At 36.6% G+C, this 21,374-nt stretch overlaps 2 protein-coding genes across 3 annotated transcripts; one reads left to right on the plus strand and one right to left on the minus strand.

Annotated features, from left to right (window-relative positions):
* Positions 1-1,399: 1,399 nt before the first annotated feature.
* LOC139942221 (uncharacterized) lies at positions 1,400-14,082 on the plus strand. 2 transcript variants are annotated; one of them, XM_071939003.1, is made up of 8 exons: positions 1,400-1,511; positions 2,601-2,794; positions 4,381-4,506; positions 5,706-5,757; positions 6,285-6,493; positions 11,015-11,267; positions 12,725-12,772; positions 13,391-14,082. In XM_071939003.1, exons 2-8 carry the CDS (start codon positions 2,679-2,681, stop codon positions 13,607-13,609), a joined length of 1,023 nt encoding a protein of 340 aa, XP_071795104.1. In that variant the 5' UTR covers positions 1,400-1,511; positions 2,601-2,678; the 3' UTR covers positions 13,610-14,082. The 2 variants fall into 2 exon arrangements, with proteins under 2 accessions (XP_071795104.1, XP_071795105.1); XM_071939004.1 differs by having other exon boundaries at positions 13,394-14,082.
* Positions 14,083-14,214: 132 nt separating this feature from the next.
* LOC139942222 (HAUS augmin-like complex subunit 1) lies at positions 14,215-21,351 on the minus strand. Its single transcript, XM_071939005.1, has 8 exons — positions 21,202-21,351; positions 19,885-20,059; positions 19,410-19,542; positions 18,859-18,993; positions 18,349-18,472; positions 16,453-16,518; positions 15,450-15,569; positions 14,215-14,964 (listed from the first exon to the last, which is right to left on the minus strand). The coding sequence occupies exons 1-8, from the start codon at positions 21,241-21,243 to the stop codon at positions 14,914-14,916; spliced, it is 846 nt and encodes a 281-aa protein (XP_071795106.1). The 5' UTR covers positions 21,244-21,351; the 3' UTR covers positions 14,215-14,913.
* Between the last annotated feature and the right edge of the window lie 23 nt (positions 21,352-21,374).

The raw sequence follows: 21,374 nt of genomic DNA on the forward strand, positions 1-21,374 counted from the left end.
ATAATTACCCCAAATATTTCCCCTGTCAACAACAAAATTTAAAGCACATTCTTGTTCAAGAAACAACATTTGTATTAGCCTTCAACCAACTGCATCACAGAAATTGGAATTTTAGAAGCCTCGTGAAAAATATTTACTATCTTCATTTGGGTATTCCAAATTAAAATTTTACAAAATGAAATGAGAAATTGTAATGACGAAATGACCATGAAACAGGGGGTGGGATGTAATATGTTTTTAGCTCTGGAGTGAAAGTTCCCAAACGGTATCACAGTGTGCAAGTTTATATGCTAAAATAATAACAATGGACAATGTCATGTATAGCGTTTGGGTTATATAGGCAGTGGATCAAATTTACGTCTAGACATTCAATTAAATTTACATTGTAAAGCCTTTTATCTAAGAGTTTATCGCAGAGGGCATTCATCTTTTGATGTTATAGAATAATGGCCTTTATGCATTGACGTCACCACGACGCCACCTTAAAGGTAAAATGTTATGAAAAAATGATAAAACACACTTCGTCATGCAAGCTGCACACAGGGTGAGCAATGAGCAAAAGACGAGGGCGCCATCTTCAAATGACGTCATGAAGGTCCATTTTTAGTCGTCTTGTGGGGGTATACCATGCCCATTAAGCAGAGGGTGTGGTGCCCGCCCATAAAAAAGCAAGAAAAGAAGAAACAGGAGCCTTGACAATGTGATTGCTAAAGAAAAATGAAAAATGCGAGGAAAATGCTACGGAAGCTATACAGTGCAACCCTTCTTTCTTTTTGTGTATAGAAAGCGCAGTGATCTTTTTTTTTTTTTTTTTTTTTGCGCTATAGAAGAGCTGGTATTATTATTATTATTACCACCCCCCCCCCCCCGAACAAATTTTGCTTCCCCTGTTATTGTTTTGCAGCTGTTTTAACCATAATAAAATGCCTATGCCTAAATCTATTAACATTATTGGGCTAAATGTTCAATCTCACCAATGATTTTGTGATGGACAATGGACAAAAATATAGCATTGTTTCTTCTGGGTTTTACAATGTCCATCTAATCTATCACTTTTTGTGTTGGTAGTTTCGGAGGCTTTGAAGGTATCACAGTTATCCTGTTTTGTTTGCTTCAAAAAACAACCTGCCGAAGTGGGCCCCGTTTGATTTTCAACTAAATTATAGACCTAGGCCTACATTTCGACTTTGTCTTGATAAGTTATTGTGAAATTATCATGTATATTTTCGATGGACAAAGCAATTGGATTAAGATTTGCTGCAAGTGTGAAACATGCTTTATTTGCAAACCCCTCTCCGTATGTTGATTTATCACACGCGCGGAGCTTCAATAGGGTGAACAAACTTTTTACAAACAAACTTCTGATAAAGGCAAGCCACCACTTGAGGGCGCTGGTAAAAAAAAGTTTGCCCTAAAAAAACGAAAGCGAAAAAGAAACAAGACAACTTCAACGGGTTCAAGAAAACTTTTCGACGGTTCTTCATGTTCTTAAACAAAACCCTCTGAATGGAGTAAGTATAATTTCGTGATATGCATATTAAAGTGCGTTTTACTTGGTTTGCTTACGTATATTCAAGTCTGTGGTTTTTTTATGCTGCGTTGATTTTTTACTTTTTTAAATTAGTTAGTCATTATTGTATCGATATTGTTTGTACTTTTATACTTGTTTGTACTTTATAAATAGTCCAATGCCACGGGCTAAATAATTAAATACGGTTCAAAGTCAGGACTTGGATAGAGCTCATTGTTTTTTTATACGTGTATTTAAACTAATGGTACCAAATGGACAACAATTTCTGTGAAACGTCGCAAATAAGATTCAGATTCAGATTTGTTAAGTTTAATAATAAGATTAAGATTAAGAATAAGAAGGCTGAAAAATTAGCTCACTATGATTAAGATTAAGAATAAGAAGGCTGAAAAATTAGCTCACTATCCTTCAGATTTCGTGTTTTCTTTTCAGAAAAGGTTGAACAAATTCCAATTATTCCAGTTGCTATGCAAAAGAGTACAGGCCGTCAACAGTTAGGACTTGTTATTTTTTAAAATACATAAATAATTAACTTACAGTTACAGTACACTACCCTTCTTTCAGCTACAGGGAAGTTAGGGTGCCTATCTACTTTTGGAAAGCATTATAACATTGTCCTGGCTAATTTCAAGGTCGTGGGTTCGAATCCCACCTGAGTAGTCTAGTAGGAGTAATATAGGCCCTGTGTCTGTTAGTTTTTTCACAGAACTCAGGAAAGTACCGAGTGTACAGTGCTAACACACATCATTGGTGTATATATGAATAAAACCAAAATTTACATCCCTGATGCAAATTTAGCATCTATTAAATTGTCATGATTAATTGTTACAAATTTTTTTTTACTTTTTAAACCTGATTTTCGCAAGGGGGATGTATGTGGGTGCAGATTCTTTGAAATTTCCTTTGGGCCCTATAGGTCAAAAAAAAAAAAAAGCACCCTTTGTCAAGTTAAAACATTAAGTGTGAAACTTCATTTTCACAGACTACATTACAAATTGGTTGTTCCTTTGGTATAAATTTATGTACACTACAATTTTAAAGTTTGTTGAATTGCTTCCCAATCTCATAGCTCAAGACTTTTCAACGCAGACAACCAGCCTATCCTGAAATATTTAAAAGGATGATTTGATGCTAAGCAGATAACAGCATGGAACTCTCAAATTGGAAACGCAAGAAATCCACTTCAACTGTCATGGATGCTCCAACCGAAGACTCTTCGTCGAATCGGCCACAACCACAGGAGTTGAGCTTACCATTTATGAGGTAATTAAAGGAATGAAAGCTTGATCAGCAGAGTGTGGGTTCGTTTTCCATTTGTTAATCTATAAAACATAGATGAGAGCGCTGCATTTTAAAGACAATTTATTGACTTTAAATGTTTGCACACCACGCTGAAAGGAAACCATTAAAGAGGAAATCCTTGGACAAAATAAAAGCGGAACTATCCCTTAAAGTCTATTCTTTCTAAGCCCTGCATCCTTGGATTATTTGATTTACAAATTTTCTAAAAAGGAATTTAATTTCAGGTCAGCAAATCAGGGGTAAGGGACGGCAAAGCCTGAAGGAAATCCAATTGTATAATAGATAACGTAAACTCTGCTTGAGTGTATGTAGGTCTAGTGCCGAGCAGTGGCCTAAATTAACGTCTGTGACTGATACAGATGGCTTCTAGAGCAATGACAAAGCTATACTGCATGGGTAGAAACATTGATCTAAGGCACAGAGGTATAACCAAAGCTGTCAAATCAGACATGAGCCTAGCCTTTATTCAAGGCGCTTGTACTTGCTAGATGTGTAATATCTTTGTGAAAACATGCCTTGAATCGGATAAATATATGTCAATTCTATTTAGTATTGAAGTACACCTACACACTAAGACAAATGTGATAGATTTTCTCTTAGTTGCTTGCTTAACTCATTTTGATTCTGGTCTTGTATATAATCAATTCTGGTCTAGTTTTAAAACAAAAAGAGCTACACAAACCCTTTAGTCTTTTCCCTCCAAATTCGGTCCCTTGCTGCAGATCTTCTTGATTTTAATAAAATTTTGTCAAAGGATTAATTAAACCACTAACCAGGTTCTGTTACAGTTAATTGAATCACATGCGTTGTAACAAACAAAACCTTTTTAAAAGCTTAGGTAAACATGCACTTTACGAGATCACTCAGTTACCATTTAAAATGTATTTAATTTGTGTAAGTAATCAGCCATGATCTACATTTCCTTAGAAGACAATTTAATTACTTGTTTAATTGGCCCATTAAATTCTCATAGACCAGTAAAACTGTCCACAGGGTAGTTTAATAACCTAATTAAGGGCTTTATGCTGTGAGCAATTATTACCTAAAGCACTTACCTAGAAACATGGGACATGAAACCCTCACGAAATTTAATCACGTCCCACATTTAAGCTAACATGTTGGTACAAGTACTTAGCGCCCAAAGAAATAATAGTTTATGCTGTAATTCTCTCATCAAATTATAGCTGAGTGATATTCCCTTTTTTTGTTTACATGCGTCTCTGATGGGAAGTTGTAAATTGAACATTTCAAGAAGGCGCCTTGGGGTTTGTTACACTTTGTATATCTCATGAATGAATTTACAAAGGTTCCCTGCACATGATGATTTAGTGCAAGTCATTGGTAAAACTTTCCTTAGCCGACAATTTGCAGCAACGGTGGTCAAGATTTTTCCAAGGGAACCTGGGGTTTGACCTTGACACCAGTAACTTGTCTTTTTACATGAGGTACATTATGTAAAGCTTTACAACCTTGCTAGAATTTAACATGGGACCCTTGCTAAAACACTCTCGTTTGAAAGGGGGTAAATAATGTTTGTACATTTACAGGGCTTCTGCTACTGTGAGACGAGAGAGTCCCCACCTGCCGCCCGACCTGTCCTCCACACAACCAAACACAAACTTCTTTGATAAGCTTCAAGCTGGCACAAATGAACAGTGGTCATCTAAGCTTGGGTGAGATGTCATTTTTAAGTTGTTTTCTTCAAGTCGTGATAAAAGGGTCCCGACCACGTCCCGACCCATGTTTTTTAAGACTAGTGCTAATGACTCTGTTCTCACTTGAACTTAAAGTTATAAACATATAATTATTAGTATACACATTATTAGTATGCATAAAATAAAAAATCTGTGAAAATTTTGACTCAATTGGTCATCGAACTTGCAAGAAAACAATGGAAGAAAAAGATTGAAGTAATGTAGGTTTAAAGGGGGAAAAAAAGTAATTTTTTACAAACAAATTGACTCTGAGAAATGCTTTAGTTGTAAAGCCTTTCACAGTAATCTAAAAGCACACAATTCTACGCAAAAAGTGTTGGGTTTTTTCTTTCATTATTTTCTTGCAACTTTGAAGACCAAGTCAGCCCGAATTTTCACAGGTTTGTTATATTATGCGTATGTTGGGATACACCAGGTGAAGATAAATGGTCTTACCAGAAGTATACACTGCTTTTAATGCTTTTAATCTTTAACCCAACAACTTTTACAATTAATAGATTTCCAATGAAGCGAAAATGAGTTCACACACTCACAACTTGAAAACAAACATTAAAAATCATAATGGGTTGACGAGGGTTTCAGTGGTTTTGTTAAACAAGTTTTGCATAAAGACTTACTTAGTAACGAGCAATGGAGAGCTGTTGATAGTATAAAACATTGTGAGAAATGGCTCCCTCTGAAGTAATGTAGTTTTCGAGAAAGAAGTAATTTTCCTCTAAAATATTTGAATTTGATTTTGAGACCTCAGATTTAAATTTTGAGGTCCCGAAATCAAGCATCTGAAAGCACACTACAGCTTTGTGTGACAAGGGTATTTTTTCTTCCATTATTATCTCGCAACTTCGACGACCAATCGAGTTCAAACTTTTCGCAGGTTTGTTATTCTATGCATATGTTGAGATACACCAAGTGAGAAGACTGGTCTTTGACAATTACCAATAGTTGCCAGTGCATTTAAAGGGGCTGTGTGATCAAAGCATGTCTTTGGCTGACATGGAATTATAAATTACCCAGTTACTGGTACAGGTGCACGCCCTCCATATGAGTACAAAAATTCATGTACAGCCTCACGCTTGCTTTGATCGTGATGATAGTGCCCCTTTAAAAATGAAGTACTTGGATTTTCACTTACATTTCTTTCTTCAACAATTTTTCAGTTCTCACTTGTCTTCAAACCCTTCTAGTGTTGTTGATCGCCAAGTCGGACTGGTAAATATTATTTAGATATTTTACTCACAATCCAATCATGTATGCTTACAAAGGGACTGCAGGGACCATGCACAACTTGTGGTTTTTTTTCTTCAGTTTCCTGAAGTTGACTAGAGCAAGCTATTTGAAGCAGTGAGACCAATAAAGAACTCATTCCCCAGCAGTAAAGTTAATAATGAGAAGTCCCCTCGATCCACTTAGCACAAGTAGTAGTCCCTGCCAATTTCCCTACCTTCCAACCAAGTAGTAGTAGTAAATAACCGGGACAGTTCTTTATAGAACTGAGAGATCTCCCCATTCCAGTAAAATCTACTCCACAGGAGTAGAATAAATATCAAGACAAGTCCTCAAAAGGAACATAATCTACCCAGCAATTAGATACACTGTACTGGTATTACTGCACACCAAATATTGATACCTCATGCAATGCCTCAAATCCCATATTTTTTTTATTTTTTTTAAAGGTCATGGAAGCTCAAAACATTCAAATTAAATCTGAAAATAAGCCTTTTCAATTAAACTCAAAGCTTGCAGGAAATGTGGTTTCCAGAAACCCTAATCCTGGCTCCAAGGAGGGCCAACTGTTTCTCAAGAGGGTGAGGCCGGATCTCCCTGAGCCCAACAAGTTACGCAGCAAGTCCAAGAAATCCAACAAGAGGAGACCGTCTTCACACACAGCTTGGAACATCAGTGAACACATAGCACAACTCAAGCACAAATGCCAGGACTTCAACTTGTAAGTTTGCTTTAAAAGCTACAGACATTTCATTTCATTTATTTTGGTTGTGAAGCTAAGTACTCGTCTAAAAAGCGGACTTAATTACTTTGCTACCCTAGAACCCACTGGAGAGAAGACAAGGAAGGAAGTTGCAGTTTTAGATGTGGGAGGAAAACCTTAGAGAAATATTATAGGGAAACACACACAGTCAGCTATAGGGACTGACAACCCAACCCACAAGTGTCCCTGTTGGGATTCGAACTGGGGGGTCTTCAAGGTGGAATTTGGGGAAAGATACCACAATGCCGACCCGACCACCCTTTGGTTTTTAGCAGCTCTTTGTACCTAGGGCTCGATTTTAACAAAGAGCCAAGATTCATCTAAAATGCGAATCAATCTTTACTGCTTATCAAAGTGTGATTAAAATACAAATCACTATGGCAATAATAACAACTCATCCTATGATGAATCATAGTGCTTTGTGAAACCATGGCCAGGTCTAAATCAACACAGACCAAGCGACTGGGTGTTGCTTTTTTCTCAAGTTGAATGCTACATCAGTTTTGTTTCTTTGCAAATCTTTTTCATTTACGGTTCATTTAAACGTTTTATCCAAAGCTTAAAAATGTACTATTGCTATAAAGAGACATAAAGCAAACATTTTGTGCTCTCCAATCAATTGATTCACCCTGACAAATTGGCTGACATTTCCATAAACGTTATTTCCTCACACATGAATGATGTTCAGACGTGCGTTTAACACAGAGCGACATTTAGGTATAGGCATTTAACAAACTGATGTATGTGATGTGACATTTTAGCAACAAGAGTATACATGGTAGTCACTTAAAGGTCAAACACAGCAGGCAAACTCACATACTTGATATTATTTTACTGCATGGAATTTAAAGGAACATTACAAATTAATAAGAAACAAAAATCGTGAAGATCACAGATTTATATAAAACTTGCACTTGCTAATGATAATAGTAGAAAACATCCCTTGAAAAATTTCTGTCTGAAATTTTATATTTAATGAGAAACAAATAATCTAATTTCGCGTTCAGAGTTTATCGCTCAGTGAGCGTTTATTCATTAGTTTTTGGCATTGATGCATTGCATAATTTGTAATCGGTTTTTCACTATTCTCTCATGACCCAGATGGCTGTTCGATCTCATACTTCTACAGGTTTCACAGTGTATGAATATGGTGGATTACACAAGTGCTTACAATGCCAGCAACTTTTTTGTGCAAAACCAATTCTGTAATATTCCTTTAAGTGACTATCGAAAGCGTTGTTGCTTTCAAACAAATGTTGCCCTTACAAAAAAGTTCTATACAACTCAGAAGGTTTATAGAGCTCTATATAGCTCTACAGAAATCCTGAAAATCTATAAAAAGTAAAGCAAAAATCTGTTGAATAATTATTTGCTATAGCTTTCTACAGAAATCTAGGAGCAACTTCTCTATAGAGAAAGTTCTCTATAGAATTCTGACAAAGATCGAAGCAAATTGTCAGTAGAGAAAATCTTTAATAGAAATCTACAAAGTAGAAACATTTCTATCAAAGATTTATATAAAACTGAGCTCCCATAGGATTTCAACTTAAGACCTTATAAGATTCTTAAAGATTCTTCAGGTTCAATCAAGTATCAAATTTCATGACGAAAAAAATAAATTCATAATGCCCTCAGAGAATTGGCCAATGCACCTCTATACTACATGGCAAAAATGTTGCTGTCGTTGCCAACAAATTCTGTGCTAACGTTGCATGTTTTAATGGCTATAAATAGAATTGTGCATGGGTACCCAGGCCTCAAATTGCAAGGAAATCTCTACTAGTTTTCAGGTCCAAAGTCTCTCTGGGTTAGAGAGGTTTCTTTCTATTCCGCTGAACTTTTCAAAAGAGTTTAGGCTCCAAGTACTTATTTATACTGTAAGTGTGGTTGAAAAAACACTACACTGCAGGACTTATGTTTAGCTGTGGCAGAGCTCAAATTTTAAACTGAACAACAGGAGACAGAGGCTAGTTTTTTTAGCATAGGGTCAGTACACTCAAGACACTAGTCAGGTAGTCTTGTGTTTTTGATAGCGCTTCAGTAACGCTTCTTACGTTCATGTTAGTCCATTGTGTTTGTCTGAGCATGCCTACCACAAGCTGTGGCTTTTCTGGCTATGCCCCCATTCCAATTTTTCCTCAATACTGTTCTTTTTTATTGTTATTTTGATTATCCGTTGGAAGGGAAATTAATGTCTTGAAATGAAATGAAATGAAATGAAATGAAATGAAATGAAATGAAATTCATATTTTGGGGGATAAAAAGCGACATATTTTTCCATAATCAAAGTACTTTCGAATTGAAGTTTTTCTCAAAATGGATTATAAATACTATCCAGAGCTGCTGTACTTCTTACCAGGTACCTGGTAAGAGTTTTTATTGCCATATTTTCAGAATCATTACCAAACAAATGTATACTGACCCTTTAACCATAGAGTAAGCCCATGCTCAATGGTAGCCCTAACCAAGTCAGAATGTTTCTCTGTGATGGCAGAAACCATAGAATATTGAATGGCATTCTCTGCAGTTGCTGCATCTTGTTTTCTCAATGGATCACCGCTGTCTTGCCCCATGCTGTGATAACCATTAACGTTTCAGAGGTGGAAAGCGTATCGCATTTTTGCATCACCAAAGTCCCCAGAGCACAGGGGAGACTGTTTCAAATCCATTTAAGTAGGAATTTATCATGTTACTTGAACCAAAACAAGTCATACGGCAGACGGAAGCTGTTTTTTATAATAGACTCAAATTTAATGATATCAAATAATAAAACATATGGGAAACTGACTGGGAAATTTTTAAGATATCATATCCCCAAGAGTCTGTTCACTTTCCAGACCTGGAAATTCCTCCGTGAGAGGGCAAGGCCATTTTTATTTTTGCAAAGGGCACTTCCATTGGGAAATCTGAAGGTCTATGGGTAACTTCTGGAGGGGCACCAAGGCTAAGACCAGGGGCAAAGGAGACCTCCATGGCCTCCGTTTATTTCAAGACCTGCTATTTGGCCAATTGGAAGGGGGCACAGTGTAAAAAAACATTTATTTTGAATACCCTTATCCAGCGCTTTTCTGAGAGATTTGCGAAAAGCTCCATTACGTAATCACTCTCAAAACGTCATAGTTGGGAGCTCCAATTTGTAAAGCCGCTTTGTTGCAGCGTGGAGGTATAACAAGGCAAACTCACACAAATGACATCAAAGCATTGTCCTTTGACGCACGCCGTCAACGGCAGAAATCTTTTTAGTTTTTCAAAAATTACGAAAAATTCAGAAGTGTACACATATCAAAATTACATTATAATGGTGAACAAGTGCGTTATAAGTTAAAATACCATTTCCGTTAAAAACATTCCGCTCAAGTAGCTGTTTAAGTTTGACTACTAAAGGGTATAACATTCCAGGTCTAGGTATTTGAAAAACAGTTGCTTGTGTGTACTGTTGTTGTGAAATTGTACATAGTTAAATAGGATAAGATTTGAGGCATTGTATGGTGAGGTATCAATATATACTCTGGTTTGCGGTAATACCATGTGTGTATCTACTTGCCAGTTACAAGTTATAGATTTTATCAGCTATTCAATGATCATCAGTAATTTGCCACTTGGTATTCAGCAAAAGGCTCATTCCAGCTCTAACTTTGCATACTTTTAGAGGGGTCTGTTTTTTCAGAATTTGTTGTTCCAAAATCTACAAGCCTACGTGCAGATCCTCAACTGACAAAATAAAAAGCTGAACCTTAATGAAGATTTGAATTTCAAAGTGTGGCACAAGTGTGCAGGATGGAACATTACTCTAGACTCATTAGTTGACAAGCGTGTCAGACTACTGGGGGGAGAATGTTAACTAAAGCACAGCTGTTGTATCTGGCATTTAGCCTTTGGAACAGTGCTGAGGGGAAAACACACTTGTTTAAAGGGAAGGTATGAGTTTCGTTTCGGTTATCACTCTAAAAAATAGTGGCAATGAAAACTTTTGGTAAAAAGCCTACAGGAGCTTCTGATAGTAAAAAGCATTTTGAGAAACATTTCACTTCAAAGTAACGTGGTTTAGGAAAAAAGATGTCAGATTTTATGCCCCAAATTTAAATTTGGGATGCACTACCTCAGTAGCTTGTTTCAATCCTTAGTTGTAGATATATACCATAAACTTAAACTATGAAAATTTAATTTGGTCCCGTTTTTGAGATATTTCTGAAAATCCTGAGCAAATTATGCTCACGCAGGAAAAAGAAAACGTAATTGGAAAACACAATTGAAAGGCGTATCTGACAGTAACATTTTTCATATATTTACACTCAAATTTTGAGGGATAAAAACTTATCTCCATAACCACATGCATGCTTTATGCAATCGAAAGCTGCTGTACTTCTTACCAAGTAAAATTGTTTTGCCATTTTAAAGAGTGTTTGCCAATTGTACTTCCCTTTTAGGGGTTAATAATACAAAATAATTTAGTCATCTTTTCTTTCATTTTTTTTACAGGGGAGTAAAAACTCGCATAGACATCCGAGGGAGACATAAACCAGAGGAGACGGTGGCAACAGTAAGGAGAAAAAGACCAATGGCTACTGCCCATACTGATATACCTAAACGAGTTCCACCACCACCCCAGTCTGGGTTGCCTCCTGGGATACCTAGTGCTCAATGGGCGTACCCTTTTGAGGATGCAGACAATGAATCTGAATCGTGGAGGTGGAAGCCGGAGAAGATCTTTCCAAACACTGACGATGATAAGGTACAAGAGGGAAAGACTTGACACAAATCATTTTTTTAAGATGACAATTATAGAAACATACCATGCGTTTAATCTAGAGTTTGAGCCCAAGTTCAGGGCCAAATATCATAGAGCTGCTCTAGAGGGAAGGTATACCTTTGGTTATTATATTAATTACTCCCTAAAAAAGTTGTCAAAAAAAACTTACTTGGTAAGAATTACTACAGCTGTTGATAAATACCATTTTGAAAAGAAAAAAAAACAATTCCACTCTGAATACAATTCCCTTTTATGTGAGAGAGCGATTAGATGACATTTCAATCTGATAACATTGCTGCTTAAAACCTCAGACTTGATCCTGCTCATTTAGATAAAGACACCGGACAATATTGGAAATCATCAAAAGACCATTCTTTTTACTTGGTGTATCTCAACATATATATGCACAAACGAACAAAATTTGAGCTCAATTGGTCGTCAAAGTTGCGAGATAGTAATGAAAGAAAAAACACCCTCGTCAAACGAGGTTGTGTGCTTTCAGATGCTTGATTTCGAGATCTCAAAATCTAATTCTGAGGTCTTGTAATCAAATTCGTGGAAACTTACTTTTTCTCGAAAATTACATTACTTCAGAGGCAGCCACTTCTCCCAATGTGTTATACTACCAACAGCTCCCCATTACAAGTTACCAATTAAGGTTTTATGCTAATAAGTATTTTGAGTAATTACCAATAGTGTCCACTGCCTTTAAGCTTTATTTTTGCTTTCTATTGGGTCTACACAGCTCTATGAAATCAGGCACTTATTACGATTCATACAAGTTTTGAAATTTATGTCACAATTAGAAAATCGCTCAATTTATTTTTCTGCACAAAAATCATTGTACATGCACTTTTGGATATTAACAAGGCCTTGGGGCAAAGCTGGTGATAAGCAACAATTGACCTGAGATCAGCTATTGTCTTCAAGAAAACTTGGTTAAAATTGATCTTATTTCTCAATGGCCTTCTGAGCAAACAATCTATCGCAGGAAATGCAATATTCCATTAAGGGAAAGTATACATTTGGTTTTTGAAACTGTTCAATTGTTCTAATCCAATATAAATGTAGATGTAGACAATAAAACTAACATGTGAACATTTTCAAAAGGTAGTCACGTTTTTTGAGAATCACCGAAAATCCGGAGTGGTTAGTTCCACGCAAAGAATAAACCCCTAATTAGGAATACACAACCTGAGAAATATTACTGCAGTTACGCTCAATCGTGGATTGATTGTGAAAAAAACTCTCCTGTGAAATTACTGTGACAGTTGCTCTCATCAAGTACACATTGCTTCGCTGAATATTTCACATTTTACTTTGTGACTTTTATTGTATTTTTTATTTATTTTTTGCATAAAATAAGCATTTCATGTATGAGAAACAATCTATGACACTACCTTTAACTCTTAAATAATGTATTTATTCTTTATCCCTAGATTCCACAGTATTTACTGCCTCCGAGTAAACCAACACTGCATCACCAGATATCCTTTTTATCACTCCTTTCTTCACCTGACTACTTCCGTTACGCTGATATACACTGCACTTTGTGTGCGTTGTGTTCTCCTTTAGCAATTGAGAAATGTCTGGCCATTACCCCAAAAAATGCAGTTTATCTCACAGGTAATTGTGGTTGGTAGTGGTTTTTTGTTAAGATATCCTCATATATTATAAATGGGCAGACAATTTTATCCAGCATTTTTTTCTTGATATAACATTAATACTGGGCACAGTTTGAGCATACTGAATACAGATTATGTGGGGCACTTTGCTGTACTAACACAAGTGAAAACCTAAACTGTTTTCATCAGTTTTGTTAGATTATAGTTACGTCCAGATCAACAAAATCAACTATTTTCATTGAATGTTTTCTCCATTGGGAAATATCTTCTTTTTACATGCATGTATATAATTGTTTTTTTTTCCGTTTTGAAATTTCTTTCATAATTTTATTTTCAGTGATGAACAAACCTTCATTTCCCTGGCCTGTGTTTATAAAATCATGCCTGAATCTAATGGATGCATTCCAAACATAAAGGCATTGTGCTTACGACACAAAGCATCTTGTTTATAATTGCCCTTGACCAGAATTTTCTCTCCACCACGTTCCATTGAGTGAGACGTCGTCATCCTCCAAAAGCTTTGCTGGTGAAGACGTCGCCATGGTAACATCAAATTGGACAGTGACTGAACTCTCGTATCATCAATCCCACTGGAATCAGTTCTTGACTTCCAAAGAAACCGACGTTAACGTCAGTCAGCTCAACGTGTCAGGAAGGTTGCCCAAAGAACCAACACAGACCAAGTTCATAGAGGAATGAGACAGTTATTTGAATAACTACATGTAAGTACTCTCACGAAATCTAGGCTGCTTTTGTATAATAAAAAGCAAGACCTAGTTCCCAAAGAACAAAAATCTACACAGGAAAGTAGATATAGACATGGTGTTACCGCCAACCGAATATACATCTATAGATATTATCAATACTAAAATGTTTCATAAAATAGCATTAACTGCTTATTTAGCTCATGAAAATTACACATACATTATTGAACCCAAGCCCATGCTTTTCTGCATATCCACACACACCAACGTCTGTGTCATAATCAAACTGTTGACACTCCTTTGACAATCGTTGTTCTTCCACACTGGAAAGCACACAGCGTGTGGATGTATGTAAGTCCACATAGTGCGTCAAGTCCCTACATTATGTGGACCTCGTTTGTTTTTGAGTCCACACTTATTATGCAGCATCAAAATTTATACACGCACCATCAATTCATTTATACACTCGGCAAAGAATTTTATGAGTTGCATAATTTTAGAGAGGCATATTGTGTAGTTGTTTTAAATAATCAAATGCAATGTGCAATCATTGTAAACTAACAAAAATAATACAACACAAAAAACAAAGATGCCGAGTCAAAAAGTATTATTGGTAATTTTATTTTTTGTTATTCTTTATTACAAAAATGTAAAATTTGATTTATTTTTCTGCTGTGTACAGAGGGCTGTTTTTAACATTTGAAACTAAAATAATTGTACAAAATAAACACAACATCAAATGTAACTAACCTTTTCTGGTTATTTATTTACAAAATGTACATGTTTTACACTTTACAGAAATGTTTCTTCAGAAATATGTATATAAAATTAAATTTTCTGAAAACTTGACAAACAAAAATGTCTAGTGTGCTGAAACAAAAAAGTGAACATATGAACTGTTACTTTTTTGTTCATCCCTCTTCAAAAAATCGTTAACTTATTCCAGGTAATTTTAAAGGCACTTTAAATTATTAAAGAGAGTTGATTGGTTCTAAAAAGATCTGGGGGGTTAGGTTTTGTGTTGTTAGGTTTCTTCAAAGCTTAGCTATTACGCCAAAGATTCAGGTTTTAAATGTTTTATATAAACTGATAACTTTATGAAAACAATCAAACCGCTACTGTGCCACAGCTCGTGTTAAATAAAGTTCTGAACAGGACTTATGTACTGTTTGATAATATCAACTGGAAAGGCCTGAGCTGGGTTTCTCATTAAAATTATTATTTGAACAAACTCCCAACCATGCAGACAGTTGACCTAACTTCCAGGGATACATTACAGGTTTATGCTACAACTAATATTTACATACGCATCAGATCAATGTTTCTTGACAATTCAGCCTCCATCCTTCCCTGCAATAGACGAACACAATAACAGCGTTACAAAGCAAACAAGAAAAGAACAAAAACTCAATGAATGAAAAACATAATGACCATATATAATAAATCACTAATGGGTTCATAAAAAAATGAAAAGTATGCATTCAGAATGAAGCATTGTGGTTGCATAATTGAACGTTGATTTGTAAATTTTTGCAAATTTTGATCAGAATATCTGTTGGTGTGTGAAACTGTAGCATTTGACTTTTGCTGAAGATGCAAACAAATAATAATTTAATACTTGTACCTCCAAATTGTCTCTGGTTATAATTTTTTTCAAGTGTGATAAAATTCTTCATCACTGATGAAGTTACTAAATCTGATAATATGCAAAGTGAGTTAACTGTTCAAACTACGAGTTGTTCAGACATCAACTTCTGGCAATCAATAACTAAAGTAAATGAATTATTATAAAGTGATGTAAATAAACGATTACAAATATTAACGAGGGAACTTACCAGTTCTCGTTTGGCTTCTTCAATCTTGACTTTAGCTAATGAGACATCAGGTGGTAGGTTGTGATAACTGTCGAGCTTAGATTTGAGTGGCGCTAACTCTGTGTTTAAAGCAGCTAGCTCCTGGGGGACAAAAAAATTAAAAATACGTAATAGTACTTAGTCACACCTGAGGGCGTCTCAAAGCGCAGTTTGTGTTGTCTTCATCAGGGTATGCAGAGCTATGTTTGATAATACCCATTTATTTACATTGCACCATGTATAGTATTGGTTTACACAGTGCTGTGGTGTAATCTGCAGCAAAATATACATCACAGCTTGAAAAATGTGTACCTTTTTACTTTCACTCTTCAATAGCACTTACATGTAAAATAATATTGAAGTCTTACATAACGCACGTATCTACCAAACAAGGTATTTAAAGCACTGAGTATATACAAACTTTCAGAAAGATAGGTTATTGCAGTGATGAATTTTGAGACCCAATTAGTTGCACCTTATAAGGGTTTACACCTTTGACCAATATGAACATGAGAAGAACAAAATAAAATACAACTGTACACCGCTTCCTTTATTTCACTATATCTCTGAACTACGTCAAGTTTACACTCCATTAAGGAATCTTCAATCAAGTTCCATGCTTCTCCTCATTGAACCTAAGTCTCGACACTCCTGGGATGACAGGTATTTTTCTTCAGCTGCGCCACGCATCTGAAACTCTCAACCACTTAATCTTAGATCTTGCCTTTGTACCACAAAATTCAAATTTATTCTCAAATTTATGCTATGTCACAGGTTTTCAAGGAGTGATTTTGTTATGTCTGTTTTCTTTTGTTTTTTTTGTGGTTTGACTGCACCTTGAACACCCAGTAGGCTGAATATGTGCCCATTAAAAGTCGTTATTAATATTTTTAGTGCTGTTTTTATATTTTTATGTGAATTCTAAGAATTTTCAAAGTACTCAAATGTCAGGCTGACCTCCCTTTACAAAAATTCATACACTTACCTCAGACAACTTGACGAGGCTCTGGTGGTACAGCGACGGCTCTACGCTATTCTGGTTCAACTGTGCCTGAACAACAAAACCAAATTTACTACTCTAAATTAATTTGGGCCACACACCACCTGAGGGGCCATTCATCATTCTGCTGCTGTTTGTGTATTTATGGACGAGCAACCTTGCAGGGCATGTTTGTAAATTGTATTTTCTATGAAAAGACACATGGCCGGGAACACTTGGCCAGGATATTTGTGCGAACTGTATGTATGTTGAGGAAGCGCATAACACAAATGTATCACAAAAAGAAAATATTTTTAAAAAGAAATTACTTTTAGTCCAATGGGAAAAAGTGTATGACTCTTAATGATTGCAAATATACAAGTGTATACTGTAGAATCACTGCAAAAAGTGCTAAAAATTAATAGAAGATCAAACTAGTTTTGTACACGATTTCGTCAAGGCCAGCTTGTACATTGCAAAGGCACTGATGTTTACCTACATGTAAGGCCTTAGGATCAATTTCAAAGCACTTTTGAGCAATGAATATTATTCACTGGTTTGTATTGAAACATTCTGCAGACCATCGTCATTTGATTAGGGCACCCTCAGCAAGAGGTCAAAACAAGATTGCTTATTGGCCCATCATGTGCGTGGCGTATACTTAGCTGTATGTTTTTATCATTTCATTATCGTTTCGACTTGTGAAATACATGTAGTCAGTGTGATGTCATCAATGCATTAGGTCAATTTATAATACATGAGGTTTGCTGTATTCTTTTGTAATAGTTTGAAACTTTCTAAATGGTCTAAGAGACAATATTATTTATTTTTGTATTTCTGTATGTGAGCATGTCTACCCATAGACTGGTCCCCAGTCTTTACCAACAAGGATAAAGGCAGGGACTGGTCTTATAGGCCTAACGATATCAGTGGATAAAACTTGCAGTGATGCAAACTTTCATCTTCTGCATGACGTAGTTTGTCAGCAACATACACCACCAGTTAACTGTACTTTCCATCATCTGCCGCTGCGTGTGCATGATGTTTGTGTAATTGATGTCAAGTGTAATTTGTGTACACGTCCGTGTGAATGGTTGCAAGGTCAAAGGTACATCTGGCAGGATTCTGCCAGATACTCAAGGCTGGTACATGTATAACTAGCGTTATTCCATAGAGCTATATATATTATATATAGCTTTATAAGAACTAGAGGGCACACTGGCGTATATATGCGCCCCGCCATGCCTGCAGGCGGCCATTTTTTAAGTTGAACAAATAGGCATTGCTTAGGGTGTGTTTGTGCAGCCATTTTGTAAGTTGACAAAACAACATCGCGTCAGCGTTCAATAAACACAAACTCCAACGTGTATTTCATATTCAACGCGCGTACAGAAAGGCGCGCGCGTGTCCGTCGCGTTTGTGCAAGAAGCATCACCAGTGCGCCCTCTAGTTCTTATAACTCTATGCGTTATTCACTTTCCTCAAATTTCATTTTGTTATTCCCACCAGTGATTAAGTTAAAGGTGAACCCACTTCTAATGTTCTTGATGGTTATGAAGGAGGGTAATTCAAAAATATTTATTCTTTAATTTTCAGCACAAAATTTAGCCAACAAACATCAGTGGCAACTACATACATGTATTTACTAGGACAATTTAACGGTGGGAGGAAGGCTTGTAAGTTGGGACAATTATTTTGCCCTATGATTTCATACAAATAAAAAAACAAACTAATAAGACCTTTGGCGAGACTTGTGTAAGACTTTGGCAAGACCTTGCACAACACTTGTGCAAGACCTTAAACAAGACTTGGAAAAGACTTGTGTAAGACCTTGTGCAAGACCTTGAGAAAGGCATTGGGCAAGACTTTGATTAAACACAAAGCTGAGGTTTTAGCAATTACCTGCAACTGATGAAGTTGTGATGTATACTCCCTAGCCTTGCTGTTCAACACTCCAGCCTGCTGTCCCTTCTTCTCTAACTCTGGTCCTTGGTACTCAGCTTGCTCCTCTAGAGCTTGCAAAGCCCTGCACAAACAGAATCAAAAAATAATGACATCATCAACAAGAAAAGTACGTTGTGAACTTAACTCTTCAGTTAAATGCTAATCATCACATCCCATAAGGTTTATCGCGATTCAGAAACGCAATGCAATGTGGGAACGAATATGGGGCGGTTTTTATGCAGTTTCTGCGACTCGTGCACGCGACGCTTATACCTTTGTGTGGGTTCAACAGCGCCCTCTCTTGATATTTTGCTATTCGCGATAAACCTTATTGTTTGGCATCATCAGGCTGTCTCTTGCCCTGCCTTACACCTCTGTAGCCACCACTTTTGATACAGGCTTAATCATGGATCCTTCATCAACTCATCAACAGTTTTCCATTTGGAATCCTCCAAAAAATCCACCTACTTTTTTAGAGTGTTGCATTTGATGAGAGCAGCCTTGGTCTTTGTGAAAAGCTGTTCACTCAGTCTCTTCTCCTTTTGTCTTGCCTCGTCTGTTTCCATGGCAACTTGTGACATCTCCATTGTTGCTAAGAGATAGCTAGATGATGAAATTGATAATAAAAAGATTGCCATCAATAGTTGATAACATTTAATTCAACTTCTTCACCTTAATATCCCCGACTGGAAATTAATTATGGCCTTTACAAAAATTACAATAAATTAACTTTTACAAAATATTAAGAACAACAAAACTTCTGTATAGGCTGTAACAGTATAAAAGCTGAAAGTACATAGAAGATTGCTATTCCAAAACATGGCCCTCAGTCCCCCTTACACCATGTGTATCAAAATGGTTACCACTCAAACGATTGTAGTGTCTGCACTCTAAAGAGACTAGTTCCCTAACAAAATTGCCCTTTGCATAATGAAAAGGGCCTTGCCCTCTCAAGATGCAATTCCAAGGTTTTTAATTTTTTTTTCTCAAAATGGGCGGAGAATAACTTTATGACAAACCTGCTGGTGGATGCATCCTTGATACCGAGTGTTTGTGCCACACTCGCCAGTGTCCTGAGACTGACATTACCCGACTGTGACAGACTTGTTGCCGACAGACCAACTGATTGTAGAATCCCAGCAAGACGTACAGCTGATGAAATATAAATGGAAATAGGTTAATCAAGTGATAATGGTTAAGCAGAGAATGATTTGGTCTAGAGATTTTGAGGGGGAATCCAAAAGACCCCGTAACTCCAAGAACATTCTGCTTTGATCACAACCATAATGAAGGGGGGGCTAAACATAAATTGGGTCTAAATTTGAAGGAAAAAAAACACAAATAAACGCCTTTATTCAAAGATTCTTTTTACTAAAGAATAACTTTGGAGATCATTCTTGACTAATAAACATTTACCAGGAGCTCAAAATATTCAAAAGCAAGTCTCTATGCTGTAACCAAGTTATATACTGAAGCCATGAACAGTTTTAATACCTTCAGCATGATATTCTTCAGTCTTCTGCTGACAATCTTCCATCACAATCTGAGCTTCTTGATCTCGTTCTTGATTCTTGACCATCAGACCATGGAGGATCTCCATTGTCCGTTCATTGATCTCATACTGAGGAATGGGGGCCCCTGCAAAGGCACGCTCTAACCAAGCCCTCACCTGCACAAATTAAAGAAATATCAACAATGCCACTCAATGCCCAGTGAAATCATGTCAGAAATAGAGGGATGTAGGAAATGCAAGTGATGTACCACAGGTGTATCCAGCTTCCGTTTGTGAAGCCAAGGACTTTTAGAAAAGCCAACTTAAAACACTTAATCACTGTACTTGCCAGGAACCCAATGGAGAAAAGACAAGGAAGGATGTTTCAGTGCTAGATGTTAGAGAGAAAAATCCACTCCAGAAAAATAAAGCTACAAAAAAAACGTTAAATTCTCCTACCGTTCTCATGGTTATTCAGAATCCTCACCTGTTGGTTATTGTGAACAAGTGTTGCGCATTGCAAACCAGTTTAGTCTAGCCAACATGCAAGACATGCTGGCAAGTAATTACATTTACAATGGTATGTTAGGCGCAACACAAGTCCAAGGTAACCAACGACTAATGTTTTTGAATCGTTGGTATTGTGGACCAGCATTGCGCGCAACAATTTTTGTTAGTAGTCCAGCCACCAGGCCACAGGCCATGAACGAGAAGGGTAAGAAGTTTTGAATAGGATTTTGTACATGATGACCTGTAGCTCCATGACTGTGCCAATGTTTTCTGTTTCCTAAAACATGCGATGCAACGCAGGTCCAAATTTTCAACCTGGAAAATTTGTGACTGTTTCGCTCCGGGATCTGGTAATTTTTTGTCATTTTTCTTCAAAATATTTTCTCAATGGTGTACTGGTGTTAGGAAAGGAATTGAATTGAGGATTGTTTCTAGCTAGAATTTGTGTCATGATTTTCGAAAGTGGTAAAAATGGAGCAAATATGTTGACTAGACTAGCTTAGCTGTCCAAATTGTACGTGTTGGACCAGATTGCCGGTTGCGTTCGAGCTTGGGTCGTAACCCTCCGGCTTCGCCGTCGGCAGGAGGGATACGTTATCGCATGGAGGTAGGATCGCAACTACGCTTGGCTATAACAAAGGGTCTACTTCCTAACTTACAACAACTGCAACACTAAACACTCTGTGCAACTGGCAACAACAACTGTCAAATGAATATTCAATAACAATATTGTCATAAACTATCAATTCATGCGTATTTTATATTATTATTACAATACCGTTAAATAAACACTTTTTAGTAAATCCTACCTCCCTATGCTTGTCAGAAACACTTTCAGTACCACCAGACATCTTGTTTCTCTCTGAAAATCATGGGAATATTACTAACAAACAACGCAAAATGATTGAAACTTGCACTCTCTACTTTCTGAAAGACGATCTCTTGTCTAATTTAGTATGGCGCCCTCTTGTGACATTCAAAA

This window comes from Asterias amurensis, chromosome 9, assembly GCF_032118995.1.
Source record: "Asterias amurensis chromosome 9, ASM3211899v1".
NCBI classification, from domain to species: domain Eukaryota; kingdom Metazoa; phylum Echinodermata; class Asteroidea; order Forcipulatida; family Asteriidae; genus Asterias; species Asterias amurensis.

What these genes read in the sequence shown, in the direction of transcription:
- LOC139942221 (XM_071939003.1), top strand. Translation starts at nt 2,679, where the DNA reads ATGGAACTCTCAAATTGGAAACGCAAGAAATCCACTTCAACTGTCATG. An exon ending in AAATGCCAGGACTTCAACTT is followed by an intron (nt 6,494 to 11,014) that starts GTAAGTTTGCTT and finishes TTTTTTTTACAG; the next exon opens with GGGAGTAAAAACTCGCATAG. An exon ending in CAAACACTGACGATGATAAG is followed by an intron (nt 11,268 to 12,724) that starts GTACAAGAGGGA and finishes CTTTATCCCTAG; the next exon opens with ATTCCACAGTATTTACTGCC.
- LOC139942222 (XM_071939005.1), bottom strand. Translation starts at nt 21,243, where the DNA reads ATGTCTGGTGGTACTGAAAGTGTTTCTGACAAGCATAGGGAG. An exon ending in TGAAGAATATCATGCTGAAG is followed by an intron (nt 19,543 to 19,884) that starts GTATTAAAACTG and finishes ATATTTCATCAG; the next exon opens with CTGTACGTCTTGCTGGGATT. An exon ending in AAGGATGCATCCACCAGCAG is followed by an intron (nt 18,994 to 19,409) that starts GTTTGTCATAAA and finishes TTCATCATCTAG; the next exon opens with CTATCTCTTAGCAACAATGG.